This window comes from Pristiophorus japonicus, chromosome 26 (assembly GCF_044704955.1).
Source record: "Pristiophorus japonicus isolate sPriJap1 chromosome 26, sPriJap1.hap1, whole genome shotgun sequence".
In the NCBI taxonomy this organism is placed as follows: domain Eukaryota; kingdom Metazoa; phylum Chordata; class Chondrichthyes; family Pristiophoridae; genus Pristiophorus; species Pristiophorus japonicus.
Window position 1 is genome coordinate 11,847,041 of NC_092002.1, and position 13,998 is coordinate 11,861,038.

Sequence of the window (13,998 nt, forward strand, 5' to 3'; positions counted from 1 at the left end):
ACACCGGGGATAACTCCGCTGCTCTTCTTCAAAATAATGCCATGGGATCTTTTACGTCCACCTGAGAGAGCAGACGGGGCCTCGGTTTGACGTCTCATCCGAAAGACGGCACCTCCGACAGAGCAGCACTCCCTCAGCACCGCCTAGGTCGGCCTAGATTTTATGTGCTCAAGTTCCTGGAGTGAGACTCGAACCCACAACCTTCTGAAACCGCAAGGAGTTCCCCGGTATTGGAGGTCCTGAGAAAGAACAAGTGCGAGGTGCAGATTTTGCGTGGGAGGTCTCAATTTCAACACAGTAAAATCAATGAACGATGATTGGCTACTTCGAAATCATGCTTATAATCCAAAATTTATTGTGCTTTGAGTACAGTATTAACATTGGTCAAGAGATTTTTTTCTTTTAAACAGAAGAAACCAGTTTGCAAAGATGAATAAACACACAAGTATATTTTGTACAATCAGACCCCAGCCAGCCAGCAAACCCCATACTGAGAACAAAGGGAACAGAATGGGGAAATCCAGACGCTGCTTGACTGCGCCTCGGTGGTGTGACCCGGACGGGACCCAGTCGCGAACAGGGTGCCGAGCTCCGAGCTGGTATACGGCACAGGCGGGTCAAAGGTTAAATTTGTAGGCGATGACGTCGGGGCAGCGCAGCAGCGCCTCCTTCTGGACGCCCAGCGGCGTCTGCAGGTGAGACACCTGGAAGTTCAGGATGTCGATGTCAGAGGCCGCGAATGTCGCGGTGACGGCCACACTCTCGTACATGGTGAAGTTCACCGGCCGCCCCGCCATGGTGACGAGGCTGCGCAGGAAGCGCTCGCGAAGGGCGGACCGCGAGCGCTGCTCCTCCTCCAGGTCGGGGCCGCAGCAGTTGCCCGACGCTTGGATGGAGGACGGCGCGAGGGCGTGGTACCGGGGGGACGTGGGATCGAAGCCCCGGCTCTGCCCGTCGGGACCTCGAGGGAGACGCACCACCGTCACCAGAGAAGCCATCGCCAGGAGCTGCTGGGGAAACAAAAAAAAAAACATAAGAACATAAGAAATAGGAGCAGGAGCCGGTCATTCGGCCCCTCGAGCCTGCTCCGCCATTTAATACGACCATGGCTGATCAGATCATGGACTCAGCTCCACTTCCCCTCCCGCCCCCTTATCGGTTAAGAAACTCTCTCAGTTTTAAATGGGTGGCCCCTTATTCTAAGATTATGCCCTCTAGTTCTAGTCTCCCCAATCAGTGGAAACATCCTCTCTGCATCCACCTTGTCAAGCCCCATCATAATTTTATGCGTTTCGATAAGATCACCTCTCATTCTTCTGAATTCCAATGAGTAGAGGCCCAAACTCATAAGTCAACCCCCTCATCTCCAGAATCAACCGAGTGAACATTCTCTGAACTGCCTCCAAAGCAAGTATATCCTTTCGTAAATATGGAAACCAAAACTGCACGCAGTATTCCAGGTGGGGCCTCACAAATACCCTGTATAACTGTAGCAAGACTTCTCTGCTTTTATACTCCATCCCCTTTGAAATAAAGGGCAAGACGCCATTGGCCTTCCTGATCACTTGCTGTAGCTACAGTAACACAATTAGCTGCGATTTACATCTTAATCGCCATTAAAGTCATCATTTTACATAAACGGCAAGCGAGCCCTACAAGGCTTGGCATTCGAACGTGTACATTCTGGCATTTCACTGCTCAGTTCCCCAGCACACAGCCTCAAGTCCCCCCTCGTGTCCTGAAGCACACGACTGTTCGGGCTTACACGTGGCTCCTCACGGGCACACCACCAGCTGGCCGAGGCAGCGAGACAGAATCTGGAACCGTGTGTTGCTGCGTGGCTTAGCGTCAGCTGGCTTCGACAACTTGTAACCCAAGTGGAGGAAGTGCAGCCGGGAGGGCGCTGAGCACCTCGAGTCTCATCGCCGAGAGCATGCCTATGATGATGATGATGATGATGATTATATAGCGCCTTTAACGTAGTGAAACGTCCCAACGCTTCACAGGAGTATTATGAGATTTTAAAAATTGACACCGAGCCCCATAAGTAGAAATTAGAGCAGGTGACCAAAAGCTTGGTCAAAGAAGTAGGTTTTAAGGAGCGTCTTGAATGAGGAAAGAGAGGTAGAGAGGTCAGCGAGCACAGGGGGTGATGGGTGAGCGGGACTTGGTGCGAGTTAGGACACGGGGCAGCCGAGTTTTGGACGACCTGTAGTTTACATAGGGTAGAATATGGGAGGCCAGCTGGGGGCAAGTGGGGGGGGGAGTGACCGATGTAATCTGCGAGTCTGAGAGCGCGAAGGAAACATCCGGGGAGGAGGGGGTCCTGGTGCAACATCCTGGAACCACCCCTCGGCAATAGTCAGGAGCGGGTACGAATAGTTAGAGAGAACAGATAATGTAAATCAGATGAAGCGAAGCTTAGGTGGTTAAAAACCTGAAGATTTTAGGAAAAGGAAATAACTTGAAACATCACCAAGTTCCCCAGAATGTAGGTCCTGGGGGGAAAAAAAGTATTAAAAGTTGGAGATAGTCTCAAATTCCAACACGGTGAAGCCAGGCAGCAATTATTGGCAACCTTACAATCATGCGCTTATAACACTCCACCGCCCACTGAGAGGCCACACAGCTCCCCTAACCTTCAGACCCCAGGGCAGCCAACCCCCTCTCGTCACACCCCAGGGGCTCTCCCTCCCCTCCAGACACCAGGGCTGTCCTCACCCCCTCCCCTCAGATTCAGGGCCTTCTCCTACCCCCACAACCCCCACCCCCCCCTCAGATTAAGGACAGTTTCTCCACCCCCCTCAGATTAAGGACAGTTTCTCCCTCCCCCCTCAGATTAAGGACAGTTTCCCCCCCACTCAGATTAAAGACAGTTTCTCCCCCCCTTCAGATTAAGGACAGTTTCTCTTCCCCCCCTCCCCTCAGATTAAGGACAGTTTCTTCCCCCCCACCCCCCTCAGATTAAAGACAGTTTCTCCCTCCCCTCAGATTAAGGACAGTTTCTCCTCCTCCCCTCAGATTAAGGACAGTTTCTCCTCCCCCCTCAGATTAAGGACAGTTTCTCTTCTCCCCCCCCCCCCTCAGATTAAGGACAGTTTCTCTCCCCCCCCCCCCCCCCCCCCCCCTCAGATGAAGGACAGTTTCTCCTCTCCCCCACCCCCCCCCCTCAGATGAAGGACAGTTTCTCCCCACCCCCTCAGATTAAGGACAGTTTCTCTCCCCCCCCCCCCTCAGAATAAGGACAGTTTCTCCCCCCCCTCAGATTAAGGACAGTTTCTCTCCCCCCCCACCCCTCAGATTAAGGACAGTTTCTCTTCCCCCCCCTCAGATTAAGGACAGTTCCCCCCCCTCAGATTAAGGACAGTTTCTCTCTCCTCCCCCCCCCCCCCCCTCAGATTAAGGACAGTTTCTCTCCCCCCCACCCCTCAGATTAAGGACAGTTTCTCTCCCCCCCACCCCTCAGATTAAGGACAGTTTCTCTCTCCTCCCCCCCCCTCAGATTAAGGACAGTTTCTCTCTCTTCCCCCCCCCCCTCCTCCCTCAGATTAAGGACAGTTTCCCTCTCCCCCCTCAGATTAAGGAAAGTTTCTCCCCCCCTCCTCAGATTAAGGACAGTTTCTCCCCCTCTCCCTCCTCAGATTAAAGACAGTTTATCTCCCCCCCCCCCCTCAGATTAAGGACAGTTTCTTTCCGCCCCCCCCCCCTCAGATTAAGGACAGTTTCTCCCCCCTCCTCCTCAGATTAAGGACAGTTTCTCTTCCCCCCCCCCCTCAGATTAAGGATAGTTTCTCCCCCCCTCCTCAGATTAAGGACAGTTTCTTTCCCCTCCCCCCCCTCAGATTAAGGACAGTTTCGTTCCCCCCCTCAGATTAAGGAGTTTCTCCCCCCCCCTCAGATTAAGGACAATTTCTCTCTCTCTTCCCCCCCCCCTCAGATTAAGGACAGTTTCGTTCCCCCCCTCAGATTAAGGACAGTTTCTCCCCCCCCCCTCAGATTAAGGACAATTTCTCTCTCTTACCCCCCCCCCCTCAGATTAAGGACAATTTCTCTCTCTTCCCCCCCCCCCCTCAGATTAAGGACAGTTTCTCTCCCCCCCTCAGATTAAGGACAGTTTCTCTTCCCCCCCCCCTCAGATTAAGGACAGTTTCTCTCCCCCCCCTCAGATTAAGGACAGTTTCTCTTCCCCCCCCCCCCTCAGATTAAGGACAGTTTCTCTCTTCCCCTCCCCCCCCCCTCAGATTAAGGACAGTTTCTCTCCCCCCCCTCAGATTAAGGACAGTTTCTCTCCCCCCTCACCCTCAGATTAAGGACAGTTTCTCTCTCTCTCTCCCCCCCCCTTCAGATTAAGGACAGTTTCTCTCTCTCTCTCCCCCCCCCTTCAGATTAAGGACAGTTTCTCTCTCTCTCTCTCCCCCCCCTTCAGATTAAGGACAGTTTCTCTCTCCCCCCCCCCATATTAAGGACAGTTTCTCTCTCTTTCCCCCCCCCCCTCAGATTAAGGAGTTTCTCTCTCTCTCCCCCCCCCCCCCTCAGATTAAGGAAAGTTTCTCTTCCCCCCCCCCCACTCAGATTAAGGACAGTTTCTCTCTCCCCCCCCTCACCCTCAGATTAAGGACAGTTTCTCTCTCTTCCCCCCCCCCTCAGATTAAGGAAAGTTTCTCTTCCCCCCTCCCCTCAGATTAAGGACAGTTTCTCTCTCTTCCCCCCCCCCCCCCCCTCAGATTAAGGACAGTTTCTCTCTCCCCCCCCCCTCAGATTAAGGACAGTTTCTCTCTCTCCCCCCCTCAGATTAAGGAAAGTTTCTCTTCCCCCCCACCCCCTCAGATTAAGGACAGTTTCTCTCTTCCCCCCCCCCCTCAGATTAAGGACAGTTTCTCTCTCCCCCACCCCCCCCCCTCAGATTAAGGACAGTTTCTCTCTCCCCCCCCCCCCTCAGATTAAGGACAGTTTCTTTCTCTCCCCCCCCCCCCAGATTAAGGACAGTTTCTCTCTCTCCCCCCACCCCCTCAGATTAAGGAAAGTTTCTCTTCCCCCCCTCAGATTAAGGACAGTTTCTCTCTTCCCCCCCCCCCTCAGATTAAGGACAGTTTTTCTCTCTCTCCCCCCCCTCCTCAGATTAAGGACAGTTTCTTTTCCCCCCCCCCCCCCTCAGATTAAGGACAGTTTCTCTCCCCCCCCAAGATTAAGGACAGTTTCTCCCCCCCTCAGATTAAGGACAGTTTCTCTTCCCCGCCCCCCCCCTCCTCAGATTAAGGACAGTTTCTCTTCCCCCCCCCTCAGATTAAGGACAGTTTCTCTCTCTTCCCCCCCCCTCAGATTAAGGACAGTTTCTCTTCCCCCCCCCCCTCAGATTAAGGACAGTTTCTCTTCCCCCCCCTCAGATTAAGGACAGTTTCTCCCTCTTCCCCCCCCCCCTCAGATTAAGGACAGTTTCTCTCTTCCCCCCCCCTCAGATTATGGACAGTTTCTCTCCCCCCCCCCCCTCAGATTAAGGACAGTTTCTCTTCCCCCCCCCCCTCAGATTAAGGACAGTTTCTCTCCCCCCTCACCCTCAGATTAAGGACAGTTTCTCTCCCCCCCCCCCCCCCCTCAGATTAAGGACAGTTTCTCTCTCTTTCCCCCCCCCCCCCTCAGATTAAGGACAGTTTCTCTCTCCCCCCCCCCTCAGATTAAGGACAGTTTCTCTCTCTCCCCCCCCCCCCCTCCCCTCAGATTAAGGAAAGTTTCTCTTCCCCCCCCCCTCAGATTAAGGAAAGTTTCTCTCCCCCCCCCCCCTCAGATTAAGGACAGTTTCTCTCTCTCCCCCCCCCCCCTCAGATTAAGGAAAGTTTCTCTTCTACCCCCCCCCCCCCCCTCAGATTAAGGAAAGTTTCTCTTCCCCCCCCCCCCTCAGATTAAGGACAGTTTCTCTCTCCCCCCCTCACCCTCAGATTAAGGACAGTTTCTCTCTTCTCCCCCCCCCCCTCAGATTAAGGACAGTTTCTCTCTCTTCCCCCCCCCCCCTCAGATTAAGGACAGTTTCTCTCTCTTCCCCCCCCTCTCAGATTAAGGACAGTTTCTCTCTCCCCCCCTCACCCTCAGATTAAGGACAGTTTCTCTCTCTCCCCCCCCCCCTCAGATTAAGGACAGTTTCTCTCTCTTCCCCCCCCTCTCAGATTAAGGACAGTTTTTCTCTCTCTTCCCCCCCCCCCCTCAGATTAAGGAAAGTTTCTCTTCCCCCCCCCCTCAGATTAAGGAAAGTTTCTCTTCCCCCCCCCCCTCAGATTAAGGACAGTTTCTCTCTCCCCCCCTCCCCTCCCTCCTCAGATTAAGGACAGTTTTTCTCTCCCCCCCTCAGATTAAGGAAAGTTTCTCTTCCCCCTCCCCTCAGATTAAGGACAGTTTCTCTCTCCCCCCCTCCCTCCTCAGATTAAGGACAGTTTCTCTCTCCCCCCCTCACCCTCAGATTAAGGACAGTTTCTCTCTCTTCCCCCCCCCCCCCCCCCTCAGATTAAGAAAAGTTTCTCTCCCCCTCCCCTCAGATTAAGGAAAGTTTCTCTTCCCCCCCCTCACCCTCAGATTAAGGACAGTTTCTCTCCCCCCCCCCCTCAGATTAAGGACAGTTTCTCTCTCTTCCCCCCCCCCTCAGATTAAGGACAGTTTCTCTCTCTTTCCCCCCCCCTCAGATTAAGGACAGTTTTTCTCTCTCTTACCCCCCCCCCCCTCAGATTAAGGAAAAGTTTCTCTTCCCCCCCCCCTCAGATTAAGGAAAGTTTCTCTTTTCCCCCCCCCAGATTAAGGACAGTTTCTCTCCCCCCCTCCCTCCTCAGATTAAGGACAGTTTTTCTCTCCCCCCCCCTCCCTCCTCAGATTAAGGACAGTTTCTCTCTTCCCCCCCCTCCCTCCTCAGATTAAGGACAGTTTTTCTCTCCCTCCCTCCCCCCCTCAGATTAAGGAAAGTTTCTCTTCCCCCTCCCCCTCAGATTAAGGACAGTTTCTCTCCCCCCCAGATTAAGGACAGTTTCTCTCTCCCCCCCCCCCTCACCCCCAGATTAAGGACAGTTCCCTCTCCCCCGGGGCCGGCGCTATCTCCGCGCTCCGTGCCTGTGGGTCTCTCCGGGAGCCCCGGCCTGCTCCCCGAATCTTGCCCCGGACTCCGAATTTAACCCGCATCCGGCCACCATGCGCTTCCGGTCCCGCACTAACCCGCTCCCCCTGCCGCCGCGTCCCCGGACATTGGTTCTGGCCCCCCCCGTACTGGCTCTGCTCCTCCTCTGTCCACCAGGAGCCTCTCCCAGCTGCTTTGGCCCAGCTCACTTGCCCAGCCAACACCCTGTCCAAACTGACATTGTTACCACCCTCAGAACAGCCCACCCAACAAAAGCACCCCCACCTCCGTTTATCCTCACTCGAAACGAGGCCCCCCATCATTTTCTCTCGGGCGGACGTAAAAGATCTCATAGCAGTATTTCGAAGAAGAGCTAAGGGGAGTTATCCCCGGTGTGCTGGCCAATATTTATCCTTCAGCCAACATCGCTCAAACAGGCAACTAATCGTTGCCACATTGCTGTTTGTGGGAGCTTGCTGTGCGCAAATTGGCTGCCACACTTCCCACATTACAACAGTGACTACACTTCAAAAAGTACTTCATTGGCTGTAAAGCGCTTTGGGGACGTCCGGTGTTCATGAATGGGGTACTGAAGTTGCATGTTCAGCCATTAACTCATTGAATGGCGGTGCAGGCTCGAAGGGCCAAATGGCCTACTCCTGCACCTATTTTCTATGTTTCTATGATGTTGGGGAAGTCTAGAACCAGGGGTCACAGTCTAAGGATAAGGGGTAAGCCATTTAGGACTGAGATGAGGAAAAACTTCTTCACCCAGAGAGTTGTTAACCTGTGGAATTCCCTGCCGCAGAGAGTTGTTGATGCCAGTTCATTGGATATATTCAAGGGGGAGTTAGATATGGCCCTTACGGCTAAAGGGATCAAGGGGTATGGAGAGAAAGCAAGAAAGGGGTACTGAGGGAATGATCAGCCATGATCTTATCGAATGATGGTGCAGGCTCTACTCCTGCACCTATTTTCTATGTTTCTATGTATCTAGTTGGTTTATTAGCAAAGGTTAACAATCACACTACACATTACCAGTTCAACTATTTTAGTTGTGCACTTTAAACAAATGCCCCCTGCAAGGGGGGGTCACACTCCTAAATAATTTTTTTTCCAGTGTCCCTTCTTTTTTGAGGGCACTAAAAACAGAAATTATACAAGTGCCCCCTGGCTATAAGGGGGAGGGGGGCACTAAAACCGGCAAATTAAACAAATTAAACTTTAGCCATGTGGTTCAAATAAAAATTTGGTTGTCAGGGGTGATGATGCACTCCAGTCCCTCCGACACCCACCTCTCGCAGAAGGCCGCGAGCGTACCGGTGAACACCACGTGCTCCATCTCCAGGGACACCCTGGCTCGGATGTAACCGCAGAAGAGAGGCAGGCAGTCGGGATGAACGACCCCTTCGACCGCCCGCTGCCTGGACTGGCTGATGGCCCCCTTGGCCAGGCCCAGGAGCAGTCCCAAGGAGGAGGTGGGTCGGAACGGCCGTCACTCCAAGTCATCAGCGCCGCACTTATGATGTCACCGTTCCCACCCCTTCAGTTAAAGGGGAAGTCCGCTGCGAACTCTGCAGCCACGCTATTGGCAAACACTGGGCCACCAGAACGGTTTCGGCCGGGCCAGCGGCCTGGCACCCCAAGAGAGGGTGCCAGGCTGCCTGTTGCAGCCCAGTTGAACTCGGGGGCATAATTGTCGGCCCGACCTGGCAGTCAAGCGGACGCGCCGCCCAGCCACACACAGCTGCCTGCTGGGGAAAGCTGTCAGTGGCACTGACCGGTGGCTCCCCCGGGTCAATTCACGCACAGAGGTCGGTAAGGGGTCGCGCGTGCCCGACATGGCGGGAAGACGGTTGGAACTGTAACCCCTGCCCGTCACCCCCGGCCCGGGGGGGTAATTTCGGAAAGGGTCGGCCCATCCATCTTCCCCCAGTCACTGAGGCCTCTCTGCCCCATTTAGTGGAGCTTATAGAGGGGGGAAATTTGGGTCCCACAGTCTCGAGCAGCTTTGGCAGCTGATCTGGGCCAATGTTGGTGCCAATAAAGTTGGTTGAGTGGTGGCTGCCGCAGGGCATGTCGGGAGTTGTAGTTTGAAAGCGGCGCTCTCCCCGCGGCGCGTGCGCAGTGCGAGGGCAGAGCGGATAAGGCGCGTGCGCAGTGCGCGGGCGGGCGCTCTCGCCGCGGCGCATGCGCAGTGGCACTCGGCAGTCCGAGCGGCCCCGAGACCCAGGCCCCAGGATGGCGGCCAGCGCTTCAGCCGGCGACAGCGGCCCAACCTCCTCCTCCCGCCGCTGCCTCGCCACCCAGTACTTCAACGAGGAGGAGAACAACGTGATCGAGAGCCTGACAACCAGCGAGCGGGTGAGAGGGAATGGAGAGGGGAAAGGGAGGAGAGGGGAAAGGGAGGAGGGGAAAGGGAGGAGAGGGAATGGAGAGGGGAAAGGGAGGAGGGGGAATGGAGAGGGGAAAGGGAGGAGAGGGGAAAGGGAAGAGAGGGGAAGGGAGAGCGGAGAGCGAGGGAGGGAAGGAATGGAGAGGGGAAAGGGAGAGAGGGGGGAAGGGAGGAGATAGGGGGAAGGGAGGAGATAGGGGGAAGGAATGGAGAGGGGAGGGAAAAGGGGAGATGGGGGGGAAGGGGAGGAGATATGGGGTAGAGGGAGAAGGTGAAGAGTAGGGGGGGACGAGGGTGAAGAGAGAAGGGGGTAGAGGGAAGGGAGAAGGAGGAAAAGAGGATGGAGGGATGGGTAGGAAAAGCGGGGAAGAGAGAGGGAAAAGGGTGTAGAGGGAAGGGGTAAAGGCGTGGAAGGGAAGGGGTGGTGCAAGGAGGCATAGGGTTGTAAAGGGGAAGGGAGTGGAGGGATAGGGAGAGGATAGAGGGGATGGGAGGCTGATATAGGAACCGGAGTAGATGCCTATCCTGTCGTCCTGCTCCGTTGTTCAATTAGATCGTGGTCGGTCTCTCCGTTTATCCACCTTTGCTCCGTAACCCTTAAGACCCTCCCCAACAAAATCTATCCATCTTGGGCTTGAAAATTTCAATTGACCTGCCCCCCCCCCCCCCCAGTATCCACAGCCTTTAGGGAGGGGGAGAGAGTTCCAGATTTCCTCTACCCTTTGTGTGAAGAAATGTTTCCTGATTTCACTCCTGAATGGCCTGGCTCTAATTATAAGCTTGTCCCCCTCATTGTCCTCGATTTCAAAATTCTCATCCTTGTTTACAAATCCCTCCATGGCCCTCGCCCCTCCCTATCTCTGTAATCTCCTCCAGCCCCACAACCCCCCCCCCGAGATAGCTGCGCTCCTCTAATTCTACCCACCTGAGCATCCCTGATTATAATCACTCCACCATCGGTGGCCGTGCTATCTGTTGCCTGGGCCCCAAGCTCTGGAACTCCCTGCCTAAACCCCTCTGCCTCTCTAACTCTCTTTCCTCCTTCAAGACGCTCCTTAAAACTTACCTCTTTGACCATCATCATAGGCGGTCCCTTGTATCGAGGATGACTTGCTTCCACATCAAAAAAGGATGAGTTCACAGGTGTTTCAATGAAGGAGCTAATATTCCAGATCCCGAACGACATCCTGAAGGGTGGAAGATGCCTGTGCGTGGATTTTTTTAACGTGTGGTGACCGTTGCACACCAGCCACCACACGGGCTTGACAGAGCTAGGTCTTGGTCCAGTGTAAGGGTTAACCAGGACGATGAGACCAGCTCTGCTGCATGGACCCAGTGCGTGCACATATCGCAGTGTGGGCTGGCCCGTTCTGCCCCTGGTCCAGAACTCTCGCCTCTCCAGTCCCTCCAGATCCCTGATCACATCACATCCTTGGTCTTTGATCAAGCTTTTAGTCATCTGCTGTAATTTCTTCTTGTGTGGCTTGGTGTCAAATTTATTTGTTTTTTGTCTTATAACACTCCCTTAAAAGTGCGATTATAAATACAAGTCATTGTCCTCGATTGCCCCACCAGAGGAAATAGTTCCTCTCTCTCCAAGTTAACAAATCCCGGAATCGTTTTACACAACTCATTTAGATCGCCCCATAACTGTCCAAAGTCAAAAGTGTACTGGGATACTGAAGTTGCATGATCAGCCATGATCATATTGAATGGTGGTGCAGGCTTGAAGGGCTGAATGGCCTGCTCCTGCACCTGTTTTCTATGTTTTTATGTAAACCAAGCTCAAACCAAATTTTAAGTTGATGTAAGTTACTGTAAAAGTTTAATTTGAAATTTGTCCGTTCTGGTGCCCTTGCCAAAAGGGGGCGCTTGATTTCACTTTATACTAAGAGCTGTTGTACGTTTAAAATTTAAAGTTTAAGTTGTTTAATTTGTCGGTTTTAGTGCCCCTTTAATAAGGGGGGCAGTTTATTTACAGGTTCAAATAAAATAGTTGCAAGCCAAGTTCTTGCAACCTGTCCTCATTCTGACACTTTTTATATTGCCACAATTACTGTATATTTACAAGGCATCTTGCCAAGGGAAGCATGCTGTTATTCACTGGTACTGACCAACTGTGGAATAACCGACTCATTTTGCTTTGCAGGTGGTGGATCTGTTGAATCAGGCGGCACTCATCGTTAATGACAACAAGATCACTGTTCTCAAACAGGTCAGGGACACGGAGACTGCGCAGTGCCAGTGGGACCCGCAGCCTTTTATTTTCACCTATATTAGTGAATCGCCCGTGGTTACTGGGGCCATGTGCTGCTTTCTAACAAAGGGAGTGTGGTATCATGTATTATTAAGCTGTGATGGTGTGACTGTCTTTAATCTGGCCTGTCCCTTTAAGGCCAAATCAAACTCGTTAAGTATTGTCTACAAATGACATCTTATGGTCAATTAACTTAATTGCAGATGACGGGTCCTAGGTCAAAAGAAACCAGCACCAAGTGACTGTCCCTCTCTTCGCATAGAGTGTACAGCACAGAAATAGGCCGTTGGCCCAATGGGGCCGTGCCGATGTTTATGCTCCACACCAGTCGTCTCCCTCCCCTCATTATCTCACCCCATCACCATATCCTTCTATTCCTTTCTCCCTCATGTGCTTATCTAACTTCCCCTTAAATGCATCGATACTATTCGCTTCAACTACTCAAAGTGCGGCGAGTTCCACATTCTCACCACTCTTTGGGTAAAGAAGTTTCTCTTGAATTCTCTATTGGATTTATTTGTGACTATCTTATAGTTATGGCCCCTAGTTCTGGTCTTCCCCACACGTGGAAACATCTTCTCTCCGTCTACCCTATCGAACCCCTTCAGACTCTTAAAGACCTCTATCAGGCCACCGCTCAGTCTTGTCTTTTCTAGAGTTAAGATCCCCAACCTGTTTAATCTTTCCTGATCAGTATAATCTCTCAGTTCTGGTCTCATTCTACCTTCTACACCTTTTATATAACATGAAGACCAGAACTGTGCACAGTACTCTGTGTCATGGATTCACTAGCTCAGTTATAGATAGCAGCTGGTAGATGTAAGTCGTATATTTTATTTCAACCTTTGTTTCTCCCTACCCCAGGTTCAGGAGCTGATTGTGAATAAGGATCCCACACTCCTTGACAACTTTCTGGATGTGAGTAAACTCAATAGTGTTGAAGTGTAGTCACTGTTGTGATGTCGGAAACTGACCAACCTTATTCTTTGCAGGAAATCATTGCATTTCAGTCGGATAAATCAGTCGACGTTCGTAAGTTTGTAATCGGATTCATGGAGGAGGCATGGTTAGTATGTCTTGTTTGAAAAATAAAAGAAATCTTCTTTTCCCGTTCCCAAAACATTGCAAGTCATCGCTTCCTTCATCCCTAACTTTTCCCTCCCTCTAGTAAGCGGGACAACGAGCTGCTGCCGAAGCTAATCGCTAACCTCAACATGCTACTGAAGGACGAGAATGTCAATGTGGTGAAGAAGGTTATCTTGACCATGACGCAGCTGTACAAGGTGGCACTGCAGGTAGGCAGGGTTGTGTGCCCCGTCTCCGCCAGGGCATCGTCTTTTGGGCTTAGAAACATAGAAAAGAAACTTGGAAAATAGGTACAGGAGTAGGCCATTCAGCCCTTCGAGCCTGCACCGCCATTCAATGGGTTCATGGCTGAACATGACCGGGTAGATGCAGAGAGGATGTTTCCCCTCGTGGGGGAATCTAGAACGAGGGGGCATAGTTTCAGAATAAGGGGTCGCCCATTTAGAACGGAAATGGGGAGGAATTTCTTCTCTCAGGGTCATTAATCTGTACAATTCTCTGCCCTAGAGAGCTGTGGAGGCTGGGTCATTGAATATATTTAAGGTGGAGATAGACAGATTTTTGATAAGGTTATGGGGAGCGGGCAGGGAAGTGGAGTTGAGGCCAAGATCAGATCAGCCATGATCTTATTGAATGGCGGAGCAGGCTCGAGGGGCCGAATGGCCGACTCCTGCTCCTATTTCTTATGATCTGATGTTGTAAAATCACGTGGTTCAGCTGCCTGGATGGCTCGCTGTGTGAAGGTGCCTTTCTGTGCTTTATTGCACCAACAAAAGGAACCTGCAAAAGCAAAGGGGCTGCGAATTGCCTGGAAATCTGAAACAAGAACCAAGAAAATGCTGGAAATAATCAGCAGGTCAGGCAGCATCTGTGGCGAGAGGAACAGAGTTAATGTTTCAGGTCGATGACCTTTCATCTGAATGCAAAAAGTTGGAGATGTAACAGGTTTTAAGCAAGTCCAGGGGCAGGGAAGGAGGGGAGGAAAGAACTAGAGAGAAGGTCTGTGATAGGGTGGAAGGCAGGAGAGATTAGAGAGACAAAAGGGATGGTGGTGCAAGGCAGAAGGAGATGGTAATGGGACAAAATGGGAATGGCAGAATCATCAACAGCTGCCATGTGGAAAAAATAGGGGGCATGGGTTATGGTCTGAAATTGCTGAACTCGATGTTG

At 52.3% G+C, this 13,998-nt stretch overlaps 2 protein-coding genes across 3 annotated transcripts in view; one reads left to right on the forward strand and one right to left on the reverse strand.

Moving 5' to 3' along the window:
* Nucleotides 1-332: 332 nt before the first annotated feature.
* Nucleotides 333-7,195, reverse strand: gemin7 (gem (nuclear organelle) associated protein 7). Of its 2 annotated transcripts, none has more exons than XM_070867595.1 (2): nucleotides 7,087-7,195; nucleotides 333-1,007 (listed from the first exon to the last, which is right to left on the reverse strand). In XM_070867595.1, exons 1-2 carry the CDS (start codon nucleotides 7,153-7,155, stop codon nucleotides 618-620), a joined length of 459 nt encoding a protein of 152 aa, XP_070723696.1. In that variant the 5' UTR covers nucleotides 7,156-7,195; the 3' UTR covers nucleotides 333-617. The 2 variants fall into 2 exon arrangements, with proteins under 2 accessions (XP_070723696.1, XP_070723695.1); XM_070867594.1 differs by having other exon boundaries at nucleotides 333-1,010; nucleotides 7,087-7,193.
* A 2,089-nt stretch (nucleotides 7,196-9,284) lies between these two features.
* sympk (symplekin) overlaps nucleotides 9,285-13,998 on the forward strand; it is a 55,348-nt gene continuing 50,634 nt past the window's right edge. Inside the window, exons 1-5 of the mRNA XM_070867807.1 lie at nucleotides 9,285-9,454; nucleotides 11,635-11,700; nucleotides 12,607-12,660; nucleotides 12,735-12,808; nucleotides 12,911-13,037. Of these exons, the coding sequence (XP_070723908.1) occupies nucleotides 9,332-9,454; nucleotides 11,635-11,700; nucleotides 12,607-12,660; nucleotides 12,735-12,808; nucleotides 12,911-13,037 (444 nt within the window). The 5' untranslated portion in view covers nucleotides 9,285-9,331. The remainder of the gene's footprint in view (nucleotides 9,455-11,634; nucleotides 11,701-12,606; nucleotides 12,661-12,734; nucleotides 12,809-12,910; nucleotides 13,038-13,998) is intronic.